The 20,116-nt window shown below is 50.6% G+C and overlaps 6 protein-coding genes across 6 annotated transcripts; 1 reads left to right on the top strand and 5 right to left on the bottom strand.

Moving 5' to 3' along the window:
- Window positions 1–777: 777 nt before the first annotated feature.
- On the bottom strand, window positions 778–1,029 carry B0H65DRAFT_415936 (uncharacterized protein; the record flags this gene model as incomplete). The annotated part of the gene is made up of 1 exon (XM_062824009.1): window positions 778–1,029. A coding segment is annotated over one exon (252 nt), but the record flags the coding sequence as incomplete, so codon positions are not given.
- A 4,315-nt stretch (window positions 1,030–5,344) lies between these two features.
- B0H65DRAFT_584928 (uncharacterized protein) lies at window positions 5,345–5,855 on the top strand. The gene is made up of 4 exons (XM_062830912.1): window positions 5,345–5,370; window positions 5,443–5,462; window positions 5,547–5,753; window positions 5,828–5,855. The coding sequence occupies exons 1-3, from the start codon at window positions 5,366–5,368 to the stop codon at window positions 5,729–5,731; spliced, it is 210 nt and encodes a 69-aa protein (XP_062686599.1). The 5' UTR covers window positions 5,345–5,365; the 3' UTR covers window positions 5,732–5,753; window positions 5,828–5,855.
- Window positions 5,856–6,495: 640 nt separating this feature from the next.
- B0H65DRAFT_584929 (uncharacterized protein) lies at window positions 6,496–7,099 on the bottom strand (the record flags this gene model as incomplete). Its single annotated transcript, XM_062830913.1, has 3 exons — window positions 6,881–7,099; window positions 6,784–6,803; window positions 6,496–6,692 (listed from the first exon to the last, which is right to left on the bottom strand). Exons 1-3 carry the CDS (start codon window positions 6,925–6,927, stop codon window positions 6,496–6,498), a joined length of 264 nt encoding a protein of 87 aa, XP_062686600.1. The 5' UTR covers window positions 6,928–7,099.
- A 490-nt stretch (window positions 7,100–7,589) lies between these two features.
- Window positions 7,590–8,071, bottom strand: B0H65DRAFT_544493 (uncharacterized protein; the record flags this gene model as incomplete). Its single annotated transcript, XM_062829298.1, has 3 exons — window positions 7,590–7,783; window positions 7,940–7,959; window positions 8,031–8,071. 3 exons carry the CDS (start codon window positions 8,069–8,071, stop codon window positions 7,590–7,592), a joined length of 255 nt encoding a protein of 84 aa, XP_062686601.1.
- A 1,766-nt stretch (window positions 8,072–9,837) lies between these two features.
- On the bottom strand, window positions 9,838–10,643 carry B0H65DRAFT_544494 (uncharacterized protein; the record flags this gene model as incomplete). The annotated part of the gene is made up of 3 exons (XM_062829299.1): window positions 9,838–10,184; window positions 10,284–10,303; window positions 10,375–10,643. 3 exons carry the CDS (start codon window positions 10,641–10,643, stop codon window positions 9,838–9,840), a joined length of 636 nt encoding a protein of 211 aa, XP_062686602.1.
- A 2,738-nt stretch (window positions 10,644–13,381) lies between these two features.
- On the bottom strand, window positions 13,382–19,832 carry B0H65DRAFT_40280 (uncharacterized protein). Its single transcript, XM_062823793.1, has 4 exons — window positions 19,191–19,832; window positions 16,571–19,135; window positions 15,750–16,507; window positions 13,382–15,695 (listed from the first exon to the last, which is right to left on the bottom strand). The coding sequence occupies exons 1-4, from the start codon at window positions 19,602–19,604 to the stop codon at window positions 13,649–13,651; spliced, it is 5,784 nt and encodes a 1,927-aa protein (XP_062686603.1). The 5' UTR covers window positions 19,605–19,832; the 3' UTR covers window positions 13,382–13,648.
- Between the last annotated feature and the right edge of the window lie 284 nt (window positions 19,833–20,116).

Below are 20,116 nucleotides of genomic sequence, written 5' to 3' on the forward strand. Positions count from 1 at the left end.
CGTCGCGCACCTGGCGCAAGAAACCGGGCGCAGGGTTGCAGCCCTGGCCAGCCTCACGACACCGGCGGCAAGTGACGCCGGCCGCGGGGAATAAAACGGTGAGATAGAGGCAGGAGGGGTTGGGGTTGGCGAAGGGGGTGAAGGGAACGGGAAAGATGTGCGTAGTCGATGCTTCCAGCACTTGGGCAGGGCACAGACGCGAGGTTGGGAGAGGAGGGTAAGGAGACAGGTGTCAAGTCACCCCCACTCCCAAAAGACGTGGGCCTGCAAAGTACCGAGAGCAGTAGCCACCGCCGACAACTCCTTCTTAACCTCTGTAGTCAAATCCGTCAGGGAGGCAACCACGTTGTCGAAGGATGCCGTGTGGGTTTCGGCGGAAGAGGCGATAGCAGTGCCCATTTCGTCGATCTTAGTCTCGAGGGCAGTGAGACGTGCGACAAAAAGGCTGCCGAAAAGCATGGAGGCCGCGCCCGGAGCCTGAGCGGGGGCACCGGCAGCGACGGGGACATCAGGAGAGCCGGGGGCGTCGAGAGCATCAGGAGAGCCGGGGGCATCGTCGTCCTCAATCATAATAGGAGGCATAGGAGCCGCCTTGTAGAGGCGAGCGCGGTGGGCAGGAGCGCGCCAGCCCTCGGTGACCAGTTTGCCGATGGTCCAACCCAAAATACCACGGGAAAAGAACTAAGGGAGGAAATGAATAAAGGAGAACAACTCCTAGCCTATCTAGGAACCGTATTGAAAACCCCCCATTCCTAAGTGAACGAACCGCCCTGCATGCTAGTTCTCCTCGTCCGAGACTCCAGCCCTATCCTCCCTACTGTCATAGGTAGACAGGGCACGCAGCTGGACTTCCAGCTCCCTCACCATTGAATTGTGGAACATCCACATCAACGAATTGACAGGACTTCCTGCCCTCAAGAACCTCTGTTCGTTCAGCAAATCTTGACGACTTGCTCCAATCTCCAGTCTATGGGTAATCAAGCCCCTGGCTTGGATTACCAGCGGCAGGTTTCTGTTCCAGTCTGTATCGGAAGGAGAACTGTTAGCATCCTATTATGGGAATAAATGTAGTGTCATGGAAAAACGTAGGGAAAATATCGAGATGCGATTGTCATTGGATGCTGCAGGGATCTGGATCTTCTCACCTCGTGGGAATTCGATCCACCTTGACACAAAAGTCAGTCTCTTGTTCAATCTGTACTAAGGAGATAATGTTCGAGGCAGTGACAGTACTTACGGCATTCTGAAAGGAGACAAGGTTATCTTGAGTAGTCTCGATGTGGGGAATGTGTTCTCGCTGGTTTAGGGATTGTTGTGAGACGCGATGTAGGTATTCGCAGAAAATTTTGAATTTGAGGTGACGTGATGATCGCGCAACGGAGAAAGGTGGAGGAAAAGGAAAACTTTTCTGAAAAGGTATATATGGAAAGAACAAGGAGTCAAAAGGATGGAAGCGCCTTCCGACCCCCACGTTATCCAAGGCAATAATCGCAGCCTAGATGAGATGAAAGGACACAAAAATATTTGCGAATGACGTTAGGGCTTTTCAATTTTTTGCAACTCCCTCACTCGAATATTTCAGTTGCCTTCACTGCTCGGATATGAAGTCATACTTCGCAGAAATATGGACATCAGCCGTTTGTATTGAGCAAAGGGTCCCACGTAACTTTCATCTGACCTCTGGTCCTTGTTCCACTTCACGCTTCTCATTATCCGGTCTGTCTTCTATCGTTTGTGTACGTGTAGGCGAGACTGAACGCGCGAAGAAAAAATGGCAAGGAACGTATTTGTGAAGCTGAAATTTTGAAAGCTGAAACTTGGAGGTTTGATGAAAGAAACCAACGACGGCGGGGAGTAGTGGCATCATCTGGACTACAGGTGGAAACGATCATAAACGAAGCAAAAGAGTGGGAAAACTCGGTTGAGAAACTTCTCAATGATGAAGGCATTTATCTTTGAGTCAGCGCAAGGAAAGGAACACAGTTCCCTACTAAATAGTCTCGATACGCTGTCATGATTGGATGGGCTACCGCGTACCTTGAGCCCCGGAGAATTTGATGCTGCTGAGGCGTAGGAAGGTGAAGAGCAACTGGTTCTACCCTTTTCCGAGGGACTTGGACCGGCCCGTCCAAAGTCATAAACACCGGCATAGTGCTGCTGTTGGTGTTTTTGCTGCTGCTATTGCTGTTGTTGTTCCTGTTGCAGGTGAGGAGGCATGATGTTGGGGGTAATATGGATGTCTGTGGTTCCGTTGTTGCGAAAGACAACGTCGCCCTGATAGAGAGAATGACCCCATAGCCATGCGTTGCCGGAGATGGCCTCGGAAGCGAGTGTCGTCCACGGAGCGCTCGCCCGTATGATGCAGGCAGCCACGAGCCATCCCAAGACAACCCCTGAAGCTCGCCGCTTCCTTCCTTCACTCGAAGTCATAACATCCCTCTTTACAGCATCCAGTGTCGACTTTGCTCCTAGGTTCGCAAATATCCTCAAGAGTATCAACCCCCCTACGATTGGATACTTAAAGTCTTTACCGAATCAATTTTCGCGGACGGGGTAGGGTGTTTATGTGTTGGTATTTGAGAAACCAAGCTCGAAACCAGCTATCTATGTAGGATCTAGCGCCAATAGTGTCTCTGGAATAGGAGGCCGTATCAATCAACATCAAACAGCTACCGCCGGCTCCTCCAGATCAGCCACACCCAAAGGGGTCCAGGAGAAGCTCAATGAAGGCTATACCTTAGTCCTGAGTCCATACTGGGCGATTGGCAAGACTCCCAATCCCATCTCAACACACTGCTACAATCCGCACCTTCATCATAGCTCTAGAAGCTGCAATGACTTGTATTCTCTGGTCCATGATGAGTAACAAATCGTGGGGGTTTACCAACGCAAATGGCGGAGACCTTTGTCCTTGGCCCAAGGACAACTACGAGTACATCGGGATCAACAGACAGAACCCGATCAAAGGCAGAGAGTCCGGCTCAAGGCCGGAACACGAGTGGAAGACGGGAGGCTATTCTGACGAGTTCGACGAGCTCCTCTTCTTGCTCATGGATTCATAGAATAGAGCCGTCGGCCGACCAGGGCCAGAAGGGGTCTCATTTGTTGGGGCTTTGATTGTGAGTCTGACATGAGAAAGTGAAAAACAAGTGAGATTGGCGATTTCTGACTCTGAATAATGGCCATAGATGCGTGGAATCAAGACCGGACCCATCTCACCATCCTTTTACTTCATTCTTTCTCCATATTCTCTATGGCGAACATGTCTTCGGGAAACATCCATCCCCAGCCCGACCTCCCCCGGTCATTCAATCATCGGAGGACTACAAGCCTCCCAACGCCCACAACATCGAGGAGGAGGGCTGGAAGATCCAGCGAGGTGTACACACTTGGGACTGGGGATTGTTCTCGCTCAGTCTTGCTCCTCCACATCTTCTGGAAACCTGTACCTCAACAACGGCCACGTTTCCGAGAGCCCCATCGCCGTCCAAATCAACAACGATGGCAGGGAAAACATCGCGGGACAAGGCATTCCTCTCCTCGCGCCTATTTGCATTGTATGTGTCCTTGTTCCTGGTCCGGCGTTCGCGGTTTGATTCTTGCATCATTCGACGTCTGGTTTCTTCGATTTTGTCTTTCTATAGGCCCGAAGTAAACCATTCTGACCTTCGGATACTCTCTCTCCAAGCATCATGCTAACATAAACCCCCATAAGGCACCGAGCCGCCCCATTTGCTGTTTGTCAAGGTGGGATGGATAGTTTCTCTATCCTCGTAAGCGTATAATCCATACGTCAAAGCAGTTTCAAGGATTAAAAGAATAATCCACGAGCAGGCAGAATTAGATAGATGTCTGTTGGCAATGGCGTCGACACCAAAATCTTATTATGCGATATGCGGCAAAATCCATAGCAACCCCGACATTCCTGGCGGAATCGAATGCAACAGCATCATCAGCGATGATGAGACCATTGTCAGCTGCTTGGCTCCCGTTCCAAGGGAGGTTGTTTGGTTGAGTATGACCATTCGTTTCAAGATACAGGACTGCTTCCAACAGAAGAGACCGAGCCGGCAAGAAGGTCTTTCATGGGCCCGTCGGTCCCTCCATGCGGCTGACTTTGAATGTTTTGACGGCAGCGTTTTTAAGCTGCTTGACCATGGGCAGCTCTGTCTAGCTGCGATGTACTTGGTGGTGGAGTCAGCTCTGATCCTAGGCACTGCGTCGAACAGCTGCAACACCGTGATTGGGATCTCCATCTCCGCCAGGATCTTTCCCAGGTCAAACGGCTCAAGTCCATACTCCTCAAGCCCTTTGATGTGCGGGCGGGGCCGTTCTGCTTCAAGATGGCCTTGACCTTGTCCAAGATCTCCTTCGCTTTCTTTCCTGTCTCGCGGATCATGTCTAGCTTATGGCGGGAGTCTTCAGAGGGACAGTTGCTGCGGGCTTCGCGGTGGGTGTCGGGCGCAGCGGTGGGATCTTTGGTCTGTCGTCTTCCGTTACCACCGGTTCCGCCGCATTGGGCTTCGTGACAGGCTGCAGCGAGGGTCCCTTCTTCGGCACCGGATGCTTGGAAATCTTCGCAGATGAGTCGAGAACCTATGCTGTCATTGTCCCGTCTGTCTTCCGTGCTGTCAAGGTCGTCGTCATCTGAATTGCTGCTTTTATCTGGACCTATGGCTATTTTCCTGGGTTTGTTGGTCTTGTCGGCGTTGGCGAACAGGACTCGTAGTCTGGTTCGCTGTAGAGATTTGTAACAAGTCAACATTTCTGTGCAATGGATCAATCACAATGACTCCCACTCACAGGGCGGAAAATTATGTGGGTTGCTTCTTCTTTTGTTAACGTTGTGTCCGCCTTCCTTCGCTCTTTCCCCTGAAAATTGGAAATTGCTTGGCGCGCCCTGAGCCGATCTTTCCACGTCCCGATGGCCCCGCGTCAGCAAAAATACCGTCCCGCCTTGTGCAAAATGAAACGAAAGAATACCATGAATACGCTGTTTCGAATACTTTGACTCCTATTGTGTCATTATTCTGCCAGTAATTGGCGGAAAAGTGTTTCAAAATTTTGAGTGTCTGTCCGAAGTCGGAATGTCGCTGGAACCCGACCCGAGCGCATGCATTTCGGGTTGAGACCACACTCGGAAGAAGAGTGTGAATAGCAGGTATTTGGCGTGGACGTATTCACCCCTCTTCTCTCTCCCAGCTACTACCATAAATATTTCGATCCGTTACCCTTCGTTGCCTGGAGAACGACATCAAACTTTCGACGTCGAGTTTTCTTGCCTTTTTTAGGGTTTCTTGCTTTCGAGCCAGCAAACTAGATAGCCACCAACAATCTTCCAGCAGCTTCCCCGCCCCAAGTAATAATGGCGTAAGTAACCTCTCCTTTCCTATCCTTCCACCCATCCCCAAACAGCAAAAACGAAGCTAACTTTGCCTCCAGGTGGATCGAATTCGAGAGGGGTAAGCAACAGAACGACCAAATCCAACACCACATCTCCCAATTTCCATGGCCCACGACTAATCGAATCTCTCCTCTTCTGCTAGACTGGACCTACCAATGGTCTTTGGTCTTGCAGGCCAAAAACCTCGTGGACCACCGTCTCTCAATCGGCGCCGACACCCATGCGCTGCTCTACGAGCAGCGGTGGTTGAGGGCCGCCCAACCCAACTGTAACATCCCTTGGATGTTTTACAATGCTGTTGTGATGGAGCTGGAGGGTCGGTTGTAGGCGGGTTGCGCGTGTTGATGCGGTAAAGAATCCTCTTTTTGCGATCGAGATATCTTCGAAGCAACGACCGAGACTGACGTGATTGTTGTTGAACAGATCCAAGCCCACGCAAGTTTCTTTGCTGGATGTAGTGCTTGACGCCGAATCCTCAGATTTCCCACAGACGAGCCGAGGGAGTTAAGGGAACGTATACCAATACCTCGCCCCCTACATCCGTCACAACACGGCTGGAGTAGAGCTAGGTTTCTCTCTCCTTTTCCCATCGCTTGTAGCTGACAAGACAATTCACGCTCTCCTTCGCTCTCTTTTTACCACTTCCCCCCTTGCTTGTTGCTTTGATGCTTTCACATGCGTTTTATTGTTCTGTTTGTTTGTGCCTGTCCAGAATTCGTTGGTTCTTTTATTTTGCCTTGTTTTCCCCCTTCTCCTCATGCTGCTTGTGATCTCCCGGTCGCCTCTCCCTCCTGCTCCTCTCGACTGGCCTAGGTCGCCCTCCTCGTTTCTCGAGCACTCTCGCATTTTATGGCTTTTCTTGCTGATAGGTTCAAGGAACAGAGGCGGCTGAAAGCCATTGCCAGTTTTCCAGTTTTGCTAATCTTTACTATCAGCAGGCATATTATTCAGCCCTTATAGCCTCCCAGTGGCTCGACCATTCAAGTCCACTCCCCGTTCACAATTATTCCAGCGTTAGAGCCGTTGTCGAAGCACAACCCCGAACCCTGCGTTCTTTGACCGAGTCAGCACCTAGCTGTCCTCTCCATGCTCTAACCGCGATAAAGTCCTTCATCCTCGAGCGCCATGACAATAGCGTTGTAGAACATGAATGCCGGGGTTCCCATGACGCTGCTATATCTCAAGCGCCTCTGCTCCATGCGCAGGGCGGTCCGGCTGACGCCGGAAGCGATGTGGAAAAGAACGAGCACTCTTGCCTGGAACGCCAGGGAGACGCCCGGACGCCAATCTACAGCAGGGTGACAATGTCAGTTTATGCCAGTTCTGAACAAACACAAGAGTCTTGGGGAGGTAGAAGGGGTGCACAGAATATGCCATACCTTTGTAGAAGTTGATGTATCTGGAAACACGGGGACCGGTTAGCTTCATTTGAGCACAGGAGGAGATGTGTCGTAAGGAGATGAGGATGATGCTTACGGCTGTCTCGGAGTTCCCTGCAGCGAGAAGATATCCTCGTAACCCATGGCTGGTAGAATCACGGTTGGTCTGAAGAGCAGAAAGGTATGATATGCCGAGAATATACTTTGATGTTGTGGTAGGACACCGCAGGCTACGATTTTGACGATGGTGGAAGGGTGGTATGAAAGTTTGAGGAACAAAAATCTATATCGACGACTGATAAATCCCAATTCACTGACCATTGAGCTCAACCTTGAACCTCGTTTTTAGTTACGGTGAAGGGAAGATGTTGAACCAAAATTCCGAGAACCTACAGCAGACCAGAATTGCTCAATCGGCAAAGGCCACCTCGCGTTCACCATTACTCCACCGTTACGAGTCCAAGTTGTAGAACGGCGAAAAGCAAAAGACCACGACAAAAGCATGAGGAATAGGGAAAACAGGAAAAGTCAGTGTGATAGACACCATGCGCCGAGCTGCAAAATTACACCGGAAAGTAGGGCCACAAGACGCAGATAATGACGGCAGAAGAAGACCGACGAGCAAAATATCTTGGTTGAAAAGAACCCGAGACAAAGAAAGCTTGAAACTACCACGAGAGAAGAGCTAAAACCGCCGACTGCCAAGTCATCATCCGACCAGCCTGCCTGCCTGTTCCTCCTCGTCGTGAATACAACCGCGAACCCCTCAACTTCTTTCCGTAATCGACAGTCCTCCACTCCACGCTCTAATGAAGCCACAAACAGTCTTCCAGCTCCCAGACGATCGCGTCATGGAAGAAGTACGGCATGCTACCCATAGGGCTACGATACCTGAGGTGTCTCTGCTCCATCCGCGGAGCGTTCCGACTAACACCGGATGCAAGCTGCCATAGAACTAGAACTCTGGCCTGGAAAGCCAAGGGGACGCCCGGCCAGAAATCTATGAAACAACGTCAGTTTGCGATAATTTTTTAGTGGTTAGTGTAGGGCGAGATGAGCAATGTCGGCTCTAGAAAAAAGGAGGAACGAAGTGCATATTGAAGCAGACGGCAGCATATCTGATGATGGAGGGGTATTGGGGTTGACGCATACATACCTCTGGTGAAGGAGATGTGGCTGTAACGAGGATCGGTTAGCTGTGTTGGAGCAATAGGTAGGAGATATGTCGTCGCGAGGATGGTGCTTACATCTGCCTCAAAAACATTTGGGTCCACTGGTTGTAATCCATGGTTGCCGCTGGTCTTGTGGATGTCTGAAGGTCAAGAAGAGACTATATTCTGAGGATTTTGGTCGATGTCAAGGTGGGTAGAGGACGGATACGGTGGGCTACGATCGTGACAATAGTAGAATAGTGGTGGGTAGGAAAGGAAATCTGGGCGGTTGATTTGTTCTAATATATAACGAAGTCGGAGTAATTGCAATTCACCAGCCCTCGAGCTTCTTAAACCTTGAACCTCATCTTTTAATTACGGTGAAGGGAACAGGTCGAATCAAAATTTCGAGAACCTACAGCAGACCAGATTGGCCCGCCTGCTCCTCGCCCCAATGGACGCAGCCAAAGATCCTTGACTTCCGATATAAACGGGTGTCAACCCAGTTGAAGAGGGCGCACTGCCAGTGCAGCAGGTTGTAGTTCTTCGCCATCAATAGTCGACGGTCCTCCGCCGCTACCCTTTGACCCCCTACAAACGATAGGAACCATCTTCCAGTGCGATAACGATCGCGTTATGGGAAATATACCTCTTAGTCCCCCGCGGGGAACGGTACCTCATGTGTCGTTGCTCCATCCGCAGGGCAGTGTGGCTTACACCCGAAGCCAGCTGGAAGAGGATCTGCACTTTGACCTGGAAGGCCAGGGAAACGGCGGCCACCCAGTCTATAGGGCAGTAGCAATGTCAGCTTATACGTCTCGTTGTACAGGAGAAGGAAGGGGGAGGAAGGGAGCGAAGTAAATTGGGATGGAGAGGGTAAAGGCGATGGATGATATGCGATTCAGTAAGGTAGGTGGAGGAGCAGGAGCCACTTGATGAAGGCGCATAATGTTGACGTACCTCTATCGAAAGAAATGTAGTTGGAAAGAACGTTTATTAGCTTTGGTGGTGTATAAGGAGAGGAAAGCATCGTTAGGATGGTGCTTACGGTTCCCTCGGGGTTTGCGAGAGCATGTTCCCATTATAGGCCATGGTGGTCATCTTGTGGGTGGTCCAAAAGGTAGGGATTTATCCTGTTCCCGGTGATAGGTTTGATGCTGCGGTAAATAATATTGTGGTCGGTGGGCTCCAGAATGGTAGAAGGGTGATAGGGAGAGAACTTTCGAAGATAGACGAGTTTAAATATATATCGACGACGGATAAATCCCAATTCACCAGCCCAAGAACTTCTTAAACCTTGCACCTTATCCAAAGCTACAGTGAAGGGAACAGATCGAGCCAAAAATCCGAGAACCTACAGAAGACCAGGTTTAAGCCAGGTTCTGGTTAGGTATAGGACCTTGAATTCCACCATCCAGAGCATGTTCGAGAACCTGAACCTTTCGCCAGGAAATACCTTTACGAAGCTACGATATACGAAACGATTCATCCGGACGGGAAGTCAAAAGACCAGAGATCAGACAGATTACGACGAGGGAATGAGAATGGATGTTGTGAAAAGCAAATGAATATCGCTATGCCATACCCAAGATATCTAGATGGGTGGCCGTGGGGCAAGGTGTCTATGAATTCTAGAATGACTGCCAAGATGATGCTACCCTTCCTTTAGTTTGTCCCTGCCACCATCGATGATGTATCTTTGATGTGTCTTTGGTGCTGTCTTTTCCCCTTCTCGTCGAGGGTGGGTTGTGATTTGAGTAGCACGGGACTTCCAGGTTGTGATTTGGGTAGCACGGGGCTAGTAAAGGGGGTTACGTGTGTGTGCAGGTAAAGATGCTGTTACTCCAATGTTTTGCCAACACGAGGGCAAAATCCGCCACTGTAGTTTACTTGCATCCTCCATCTATTGCAGAATGCAGTGTGATGTTTCCTGCTGGCCACCGGTGCGGTCCGTCGTCGGGAGCCGTGAACGGACTCCCCTGCGGGTGGTGGACAAAATGGGGTTGTGCTCCAGCACGAAGATGATTGTTGTGTAGAAGCAAAACTCCTGCGACTGCACATCAGGTACATATTTCCAGACGCTAGACAGCGGTCCATCATGATCGTCATGCTCGAGAATCTGCCGGACCCTCGCCTTCTCTCTGAGGACGAGTTGCTCGATCAAGAGTTTTGATCGGGCAAATCCTTGGGCGAGGCGGTCTTGCACGAGACGACGAGCTTGGTCGTGCATGTTGGCGGTGGGGTCGAAGTCTGTGTAGAGAACAAAAAAAAGTCAGTTCGGTTTGCAAATACCATTACCGATAGGCAGACATCTGAAAAAAAGGAAGAAGAAATAGATCGTATGCCTACCCTTTTCGAAAGAGATGCACCTGGTGATTGAATGTTAGCTTTGATTGTCCCATGAAGCAAGATAGAAATAAGCGAAGAGAAGAGCACTTACGGTTCCTTGGGTTCCTCGGGCTCCTCCGGCGTGGTAGACGGGGTCTCATTGACGAGAGTTTCAGCAGGCGTGGGAGGAAGAGTCTCGTCTGCCACGACAGTGGGAGTGGTGGAAAGAGTCCGTTCTGCCACGGGAGTTGTAGCTGGAGTAGGAGGATGTTTTTGACCTCCAGGCGTCTTCGGCCGAACATGTTGAATCATGCTGAAGGACGAGTTGCCGCTTTCGGACGGCATGTGTTGATACAGTGATGGCGGTGTGGTTCCGAACATGATTATTTCTGTTTTGGAGGTAGCGTTGATAAATGACTTCTGGTCTTCGGATTGTAGGTAGCGAATATGGAGAGATGACTGTGTTATGGTGGATGGAGGGAGGAGAAGAAGAGACGAAGGGCTCAGAAAGAACAACAACATTTAAATACTGCCCCGGATGTAAATATTGGTGCAGCACCGATGCCCGATCCGTATCATCTGCAGTGTCGGGCTTTGGAATTCATTTTATGCAGGGACCTGTCGCCTTTAAAAAAAAGTTGGTGCAGATTCTCGGAGTCCGTATGATAGTCTCGGCAACAAGTGTTTAGATCCGCTGCAGGACGTTATGCGAACCGAATGCTGCGGGATGCTGAAGCACATGGTGTGGCTAATAAGACCGACATCAACCTAAAAGTTTGTTATTTGAGGGCCATCGTGAGTGACTGGTCAAGAGAAGAGAAGAAAGGCACTTGGTATGTGAACGTTGCTGTCGTAGCGTGCAGCTATTCAAATACAAGAGAGAGGACAAGGCCATGTAGTGTCAGACAGTCAACGAGAATAAAAACGAGCTTGTAGGTGAAACAGGAACGGGAAAAGGGGCACAAACCAGAGGGGAAACGGAAATAGACAAAGTTGGCTGGAAATCTCGCGTCGTGCATTGCAAGGCCACATGCGTTCGAAGCCCGCATGCGTCCGGAGATCCGAGAGTGTGGCGACTATCGGAGTCCACACCTTAAGCCCCATACCTAGAGGTAGATACGTCGTCGTGGAGTTTAGCCGGCCGAATAACCGATTTCACGTGTCTCGCCATTCCCCTACTCCCCGTCAGAAACCCCCGCCTGGTCTTCACGGCAGAAGATGCGGCTCAAAAATTCTAATTCGGAGACGATAGCGTTGTGGAAGAGGTACATCACTGTTCCCACCGGGCTCGCGTCTCTGTACTCACGCTGCTCCCTTAGTAACGCCGTTGTGCTGATTCCTGCACACCTGCAAGCCCTGACGAGAAACCTGGCTTGCATGCAGAAAGAAGTATTCGCGTTCCAATCTATAGAAAGCAGTGTTAGCCTGTGATTAGAGGAGGTTGCGCGTCTTGGATCCGGGCAAGGAAGGTGGTGCTAGTGAAGAATCGGTTTCCTCTTTGCACTGTCTCGGTGACTCAAAAGGAAACTCACCGCGACTGAAGCTGATGTAACTGAAGGCGAGTTAGCCTATGATCAAACCCCAAAGCGTCTGAACATTAGCAAGATACTTCCATACTTACGGACGACTGGGAATTAGAGGATTGGGGTTGCCTGGCATCTTTTGATCTCTTCCTGTAGTGGTTAAAGTATTTTCAACTTTAGGTTTCCCCAACTAGTGACCATTCCTGAGGCCCAAACAGCAAGTTTACGGAGCGAGCGGGAAGTCAAAAGTAAGGAACCACTAGACAGGGAAGGGGAAGTTAAGTAGAAGAGCAGAACTCATCAAGAGCCTAGGTCCTCATCTTCTCACGTATGTATCGTCACCTGGTGAGCCAGAGACAAGTCATCAGTGACTCAGTCTGGAAGAAGGACAAACGTTTTCGCTTATCGATGTATGTGTGTTTGCCGCTGAGAGACCTGACTGTCCCATTTCCACTTGACAAAGCTTGAAGAGACAACTTGTGTTTCCGTCCGAGTCCCCGTCGTCATCACGGATGGCATTTGCCATCGTGAGTTTTGTCCAGCATGTTCGCTTGACGGAGTCAGTCGTGTCAGAGCCATGATCGGAGATCAGAATCTTCTCTCCCGCAATCATCTTGTGCTTGAGCATAGGCGAGCGTGTTCCTCAAGGGGATGACGTGCCATACGCAATGACCGACTCGGGAAGTCCAATGAGATTTTGACCAGGAAGCAACATCATGATCTCCATGAGCGTAATGCTCTCCCATTGTAGTGGCAGTCTAGGTGGGTGTGAGCCGGTAGTCAACGGTTTCCTTTACCAGACCAAGGAACGTCGAAACGTCGCGGTTCATGCCCTAAATGTTGCGCTGAAAGCAGGCAAAGAACATGGATGCCTTGCTGCGTTGTGTGAACTCTCGATATGGTGACTTAGCAGGTTGATGAAGATCACCGAGAAGAGAGCATGGCAAGTAGCCAAGTGCGCGTATGCCTCACTCTACCCCAGTGCCTAGCAAAGAGCTCTCTAGGTCCAGAAACCATCCGTCCCGTCACAGACTCACAACCGCCAGCTGCCATCATGCACCCGTACCTTCCTTCTTGCCTCCCAAACCTGCACCTACCGATGCAAACCCCTCCGAGCCCGTGCCCCTCTGCATTTCATCCCATCCCATCCCATCCCTCAGGTCCCAGCCCCATGCACCAGGCACCAGGCACCTACCACCTGCAGGGCACCATATAAGGTCCGATACCAGACCCCAATACCAGAACGGGGCCCAGTGGTTGTATGGCCGAGTGGTTCCGTTCATGAAAACATTGCCGGTGTGCGTGGTACCCGTGGTACAGTTTTCGTAGGTCGCTGACTGGAGGATTGTGGTTCGTTCCACAAGCTCAACAGGGCTTCTGAGCTTTTTGCCATTTTTGTCGCACTCAACGCTGATTGAAAATATTGCAGATGTGTTCTTTGGATTTGTCTCTTTTTTTTGCAAACTCAAATGAGTTTCTTTTCTTAATTTTTGGTTGGAATATCGGCGGTCGGTCGAGTTGCACCCCCCTCACTCTTACCGACCCCCTCTCCTCTGCTCCTCCTCCTCCTCCTCCTTGTTCAGGAATGAAAAGGCACATAGATGCACCCTGACGCCAATTCCGACTTGAAATACCACCAAATGTCGCTCGTAATCTTTGGAGTGTCGCTCTAGGTTGCTTTGCGTAGTTTCTGGTGGGATATCTTGCGGAAGCCTTAGAAGGCATGTCAATTCGCACGTCCCGAGTAACTCCTCAAACCAACTTCCCCGGATCACATGCTGAAAGGAGTGCAGCTTTCGTGCATTGAGGTTGATAGTGTTATAATAATCGATTGATGTATCTGTGTTCGTAGAATTGAAGCTATCAACTTTTCTTATTGAACATCCCTTTAAAGAAGCTGGAACTCTGTGGTCTAGGCTGACGCTGCAGAGCTGGAACTGGCGCCGGTCGCAGCGGCGCTGACGTCGTTGTTGAAGCCGAAGGTGGTGGTGACTTGCTCGGTGCTCCTCCACCTACATGGATTTGACTATTATTGATGGCGGTACTGCTTCCGCCACCAAGACTTGATCCGCTATTGCTATTATTGTTGGAGAGAGGACTGCTCCCCTGATTCCTGACGACGTGGTACGGCTGGTAGTACTGGGGCTGCCCTTCGTTTGTGTAGACAACATAGCCGGCAATAGGGGGCCCAACCTGTGTTTGTACTGTCGGGTTGTATGCCCCTGATTGTGGTTGTTGTTGCTGTTGTTGTTGGGCCTGCTGCTGCAAGTTTTGCTGAGGCGAAGAAGTTGGCGATACAACTTCAGGGGCATTCTGGGGATCGTGAGCGTGGCCTGGTGGGACATATGGTTGATATATGTTGCCATAATTTGCTACCATTCCCTGATGCGATACCGCTGGAGTAAATGACTGACCCCAAGAGCTGCCATCGTAAGAAGACATATCACTGTACGCCAGATACTGGCCGTTCTCTGTTTGAGCCGCCATTGAGGAAAGTACTTGGTTGTATGCCGCCCATTGGCGGAATGCCTGTTGTGCTTGTTCATTTTCAGAGACCGTGGCCAACCCTGGAGTTGCTACTGTGCTCGGTAGCTGTTGTCTTTGGAAGGTGGGCGTCGTTGGGGCCTCCGGGATCTGATCATTGAGCTCATAGGCGGAAGAGTAGGTAGGGTGAGTTGGCTCTGACATTTGCCGTCCTGCCGATGCTAGCTTCACAATGGCGCCGTTTTGGTTGCGTGGATGCTGCTGCTGTGGTTGCTGAGGATGCGCTGCCTCTTGTTGATCGTGGCGACCATCACTTGCCGACTCCCCTCGCTTATCCCCAGCTTGCCAAGTGACTCTACGAGAGAACTCACGGGAAACCTGACCCTCGGGTGCGGCGTAAACAGATACTTCGTACGAATCCTCTGTTTCCATCTCCAAGGAGTCTGTATTTGACTTCAGATCTTCTCCTCGGCGCTGCTCGGAATTCGCAATACTCGCGTCATCCGGCGTTTCACTCTCGAAACGAACCGGTCCGACTGTAGGCTCCTCTTGGTCTTCTTCTTCATCATTGTTTACTTTTTCTTCGTCCTCCTCATCTTCCGAATCGTCATCCGAATCCTCGGTCTCATTTTGTGCCCCCTCATCGTCGTAGTTAAGACCTTGCGGAGCTGCCATGGCCGCTCGCACAACTCCAGCCACCGCAGTGTTCCCGGTATCCATGGCAGACTTCAGAGCCAACATGATCTTTGAGACATGATTAATCAAAACCTTCAAGCAGCTTGTTTGGTCTTCTGCGAGTGCCGCTTTCAGTGCGTTCGTTCCATTGTTTGAGAAGTGCATAACATCTGCACCCTTCTTCAACAAAAACCGGACGACACTCCGGTCTCCTTCCCTCGCCGCAACAATAAGAGCAGTGTCGCCATCCGCATTGGTCGCGTTGATATCAGCTCCAGCATTGAGAAGCTTCTCCAGGGATTCCGTGCCAGATATCTGCTCCACTACATTGATCAGTGGTGTCGATTGGTCACAGCCACCGTAAACGTTGACATTTGCTTTCTTATCAACAAGCAAATCCAAAATCTCTGGGTTGCCGTACATTGCCGCTGCAAGGATTGGAGGTGCGTCTTGCCCACCGCCAAAGTTTGGGTCTGCGTTGTGTTCGAGAAGTAACGAGACGATATCCTTCCAGCCAGCCTCGGTTGCTGCTTGCAGGGCGGTGCCTTCAACAAATTTTTCGCTTTTTGTGAAAGCGTTCACATCCGCACCTCTGTCAAGAAGCTCTTTGACAATGCCATAATGGCCTTCCGATGCCGCTGTCTGAAGAGCCCATCCATCTGATGAGTTCACATCAGCGCCTGCATCTAGCAAGAGTCGCAGAATGTCTAATCTCCCATCGTATGACGCGGCTGTGAGGGCATTCCCGTACCTGGCGTGTAGCTGTTAGCGGTGAACGAAATTCAAGACGATTGAGGCTACTTACTCTTCTCCAGTAGCATTGGGGTCAGCAGCAAATGTGTCGAGGAGAATGGTGACGGTGCTGAGCTTCTGGTTATCGGTGGCTTCATACAGCGACTGATTTAGCTTCTCTCTCGAGACAGTTCCATCCGAGTACTCCCAGAGAATCCCAAGACTCTTGTCCTTGTTTTCGGTATTAATAGCTGCCTGATAGAAGGCTTCATCGCAGTTCAGCCCGCGGCGACTCTTGAGAATCACTGGCACGATTTCCCATTTTCCATAAGCTGTTGCAGAGTCGAGAGCCTTCTGGAACCACTCGTTGTTATGCTCAAACTCGAGGAGTTTGTTGAAAGCCGCTAGTCTCCCAGCTCTTGCGGCCGCAACCATGGCTTTGCTGTAGTCTTCGGGCGGAATCTTGTCCTTGTACTTCTCTATCAAGCAATCAAGCATGGAGATATCTGTCATCTCAGCCGCCTGTTCAAGTGGAGGTTGAGTATCCCGGGCCTGTGTGGTTGGCAAGACGCCTTTCTGTACCAGCAGCTCCACCGCTTTGAAGTTTCCTGAAGCGATAGCTGCATTGATGACAAGGCCAGCGAACTCCGAGTACGCGTTTGGGTTGGCTCCCCGGCTGATAAGTTTGTCCATCACATCTACATGGCCATTTACCGCGGCCATATGTAGGGCTGTATCGTCAAAGGGGATTTGGGTAATATCGATCACTGCGTTTCGGTTCAAGAGTTCCTCGACGGTATTCGTGCGTCCAAAATGCGCCGCAAGATGAAGCTGGATTTGGCTGAATGTTAGTCAAAGGTCTTCTCCAGAGCGCCAAAGGGCTGGTCTACTTACCGGTGTGTTTCTGAGCGAATCGAACATGTACATTTCATGGTCATGTCCATTGTTCAACAGGGCAACAACAAGTCGACTAAAACCAAGAGAGGAAGCAACATGCAAAGCAGTGAGAGTCTTACTGGCCCAGCCGTCGAGTTTTCCCATTACCCGAATGTATTCAGTAAGCCAGCGGCGTCGGATCGGCGAATCTGTTGTCCAAAACTCTTGGTCCTGGCTGAGGTCGTCGGCAAACTCTGGAGTCGATTTGCTGCCGTGATGAAGCCAATGCTTGACAGGATATTTCAGTGCTCGGTCCCGAATTTCGTCGGCTTCCGGATCGCAATCTTCGTCTGCCTCCTCCCCCCACTCCTCCGAGTCGTACTCGGAATAGTCGGTTGTCGAACCGTCATCGTCATCATCGTCCATCCCATCAACTTCAGAAGCTGCTTCTTCATCAGGATCATTGTCCTCCACCTGGGTTTCGCTGGCGGGATATCGGTCATCACTTCCATCCACACTATTTCCTTCTCCATCCTGCTCGTGAATCCCGTCTCCTGTGACATTGTCTGTTACGATTCCATTTTCAACAGCAACAACCACCCGTTCGGGGAAGTCAAAGGCTTCTTTCAAGTGTGTAAGGGATCGGAGAGCTAGGATACCGTGCTGCCACTCAATCTCATCTTGATCCATTCCCAGGAGCAGTGACTTGTTGTCCTCAAGATGCTTCTTCACGGCCGCATTCATAAAAGTCACGGTCTGCTTCACAACTGATAAGAACGGCTTGCACTTCTCAATCAGGCTGTGAACTTCCGCCCATGACAGCCCTGCAAGTATAGCAAGTTCTTCCTCAGTCGGATCTTCAAACGTCAAGAGTAGAGTTCGTAGCAACTCCTTGATTCTTCCGCCGGCTTCTCCATTGGAGCTGAAGATTTCGTTCCACCTGTCTTTCAGGAGGTCGCTGAGGTCTTTGGGTGTGGTCTCGAGAATAAAGCGAATCTTGACGTGGCTTTCTGTTTCAGGAAGCTCTGCAAGCTGGACACAGGTGAGATCAATCCAATGCATGTTGGTTGCCCGCCTACCAATCAGACTACTGGCGTAGTAAGCCAGCGCCTTGTTGTACTTTTTCTGCTTTTCGAGATCTTTGATCTTGCCCTTGGCATGTAGTTGTAGATCTTTTTGAACCTCGTTCACGTATTTCACATCTCGAAGGTTTACCAGCCGCACACATGGAGTTGTTAAGGCTTGTCCAATAGTCTGAAACTCCCTGCTTGTGAGAAACCACCGCGTGGAGACAGGGTAGCCTTCGCCCTCATCTTCGACGAGCCTCCGGGTTGAAAGTTCGGCATTGAGATAGTGCATCAGCTTTATTGTCGATTCAGACTCAGGTTGCAGAACATGAAGATTGTTGATGACGACGTAGATTCGGCGGCCTGCGAACTCATCGGAAAGCATGTTGAGCAGACACTGCCACAAGTTATCGACCGTCGCTTGGGATTGAGATTGGGGCTTGGACGAATTGTCTTTTGAATTTTTCTTGACAAAGACGCTTGCGTGAGCAGCGAGTGCATTCTGCTGGTTGATGAGCTGGCACAGTAGAGATCTGAGCACATCTTCAGCTGTGGAGTAGTCCGCGACGGGTTCGCAGAAGAAGTATGCCAGAAGAATACCGTCTTGGCCAGAATTTCCGTGCTTTTCCTGGAGGGTTTCAATGTCATTGAGTACGGCCAGCGTCGCGCCTGTCTTTCCTCTTCCCTCTGGGCCTCGAACCCACAAGCAGTCCACAAGCGATTCGCTCTTGGACGCCTCTTGATCAGCGGTTTGTGTCTTGATGATGTTGACCCATTCTGTATACTCGGGGATGCTAGTTATCCAAGTAGATCCAGACACGGCTCTTCCCAAATCCCTCCTCTTACGGTGCACCGATGCACCCTCCAGAGCGTCGAGAATGCCTTTAAGTGCTGTCAAGTCCAAGCCACGGGCCGAAGCAACGCGATTCTTGGCCGTGAGGTATGCACCGCTAATGGCAGTCTTGAGCTTTTCACGAACGGCCTGTGACCATATTTCGTCCTTTGGCCCATTGAACTTGACCAAGTTGCGATGGTCGCGCGCTAGGCCTAGTTTATCGTAGCCATCAAGCGTTGCTGACTCTTCGGTGACAAAGTCTTTGTATTCCTTGGGAAAGACGATGTTGGCAAATTTAGGCAGGTGTGCCATTTCCGCGAAGTTGGTCGGTTGCTCTTCGTAAAAGCAGAAGACGTGGATCTTGGGAGTGAGCTTGGTGATCAAGGTGGCAAACTCTTCTCGGATAGACTTGAGATAACTGTTTCCCGGGGTCATATCTTCCAACAGCTTGGAGGCTACTGCGCCAAAGCTATGACTCTTCTCGGCAAGGCGGGAGAACATGACGGCGGTAGGAGCAATAGCAGCACCCTTGAAAGGGGTTCCGAAGAAGATGGCGGCGGAAATAGCTTCAAACATGACGGGGTACAGCTCGCGGCGCGTGTCAGCATAAGCTACTGCCTTTGCAATAACCAGGCCTCCCATGCTGTGTCCAATAAACACAATGGGCCGGTTTCTGCAGTTCTGTGAATGGGTATTGTTAGTAGGGGACTGCGAGGGCGCAGGGCTGAGCACCAACCTTTCTCTTGGCTTTCAAGCATGTCAAAAGGGTGTGAGCAATGTTATTCATGAATTGCTTGACCTTGTAGTCGCCAACCCAGGCCGACTCGTACATGTAGAGCAGGATTCTAGCCTTTGGAAAATCCTTGATGATGCCGCCATCTTTGTCGGTAGCCCAGTTGAACTTGGACTTTTCATTTCCAGACTCCCAGCTTTTCTCGGGGTGAGCACCTAGACCTGGAACTAGGACGATATCAATATCGGAATCGTCAGGGGCATTATCGGTTTCGGGTGGGTAGAGCTGCTTGATGCCCTGCGAGACATTGTCGTAGCCCTTTGCTTTCCTAGCAGAGACATCTCGAGCTTTCTGGGTAGGAGTGCGGCGTACAGACTGGCCGAGAGCTTTCTGGGTGGCCGAGCGATTGAGCGACATGGCGAAAGGGTTGATGTAGCGCCCTTGATGAGCATCAGAAATTGGCAAAAGACTGTCTATGGGAGATAGGAAGTGGCCGTCACGGGAGAGGGGTCATGATATTGAACTTCATTCTGAGCCAGCCTTGTGCGGCTGAATATCCGAAGGAGCTTAATCGACCATTCGCTTGTCTGAGTAATCTTCAGGTTGCATCGTCCTTTTGGGACTGGCTATGTAGTCATTTTGGTTGTCCCAATCTGGAACGACGAGGCTCTGAAATGCTGGTGCCTAGAAGCGGAGATAGGATGCTCGCATTTCAAGCGCCGGGTAAACATCGTGATGGGCGTCTATAACTCGGCATGCCATAGGGTAGATCAATTGCCGAATGATCAATTGCAAATAAAATGATGAAGATGGCTTAAACATGGAATGCCACGGATTTCTACACTGGAGAAAGGAAGAGGAAGAGGCAGAGAGCTATGGTGACAGCGAAAGAATTTTCTCGTTATGTCCGTAGGAAATGATTGAAGTTG

The sequence above is a fragment of the Neurospora tetraspora genome, assembly GCF_033439725.1.
Source record: "Neurospora tetraspora strain CBS 560.94 chromosome Unknown B0H65scaffold_1, whole genome shotgun sequence".
In the NCBI taxonomy this organism is placed as follows: Eukaryota; Fungi; Ascomycota; class Sordariomycetes; order Sordariales; family Sordariaceae; genus Neurospora; species Neurospora tetraspora.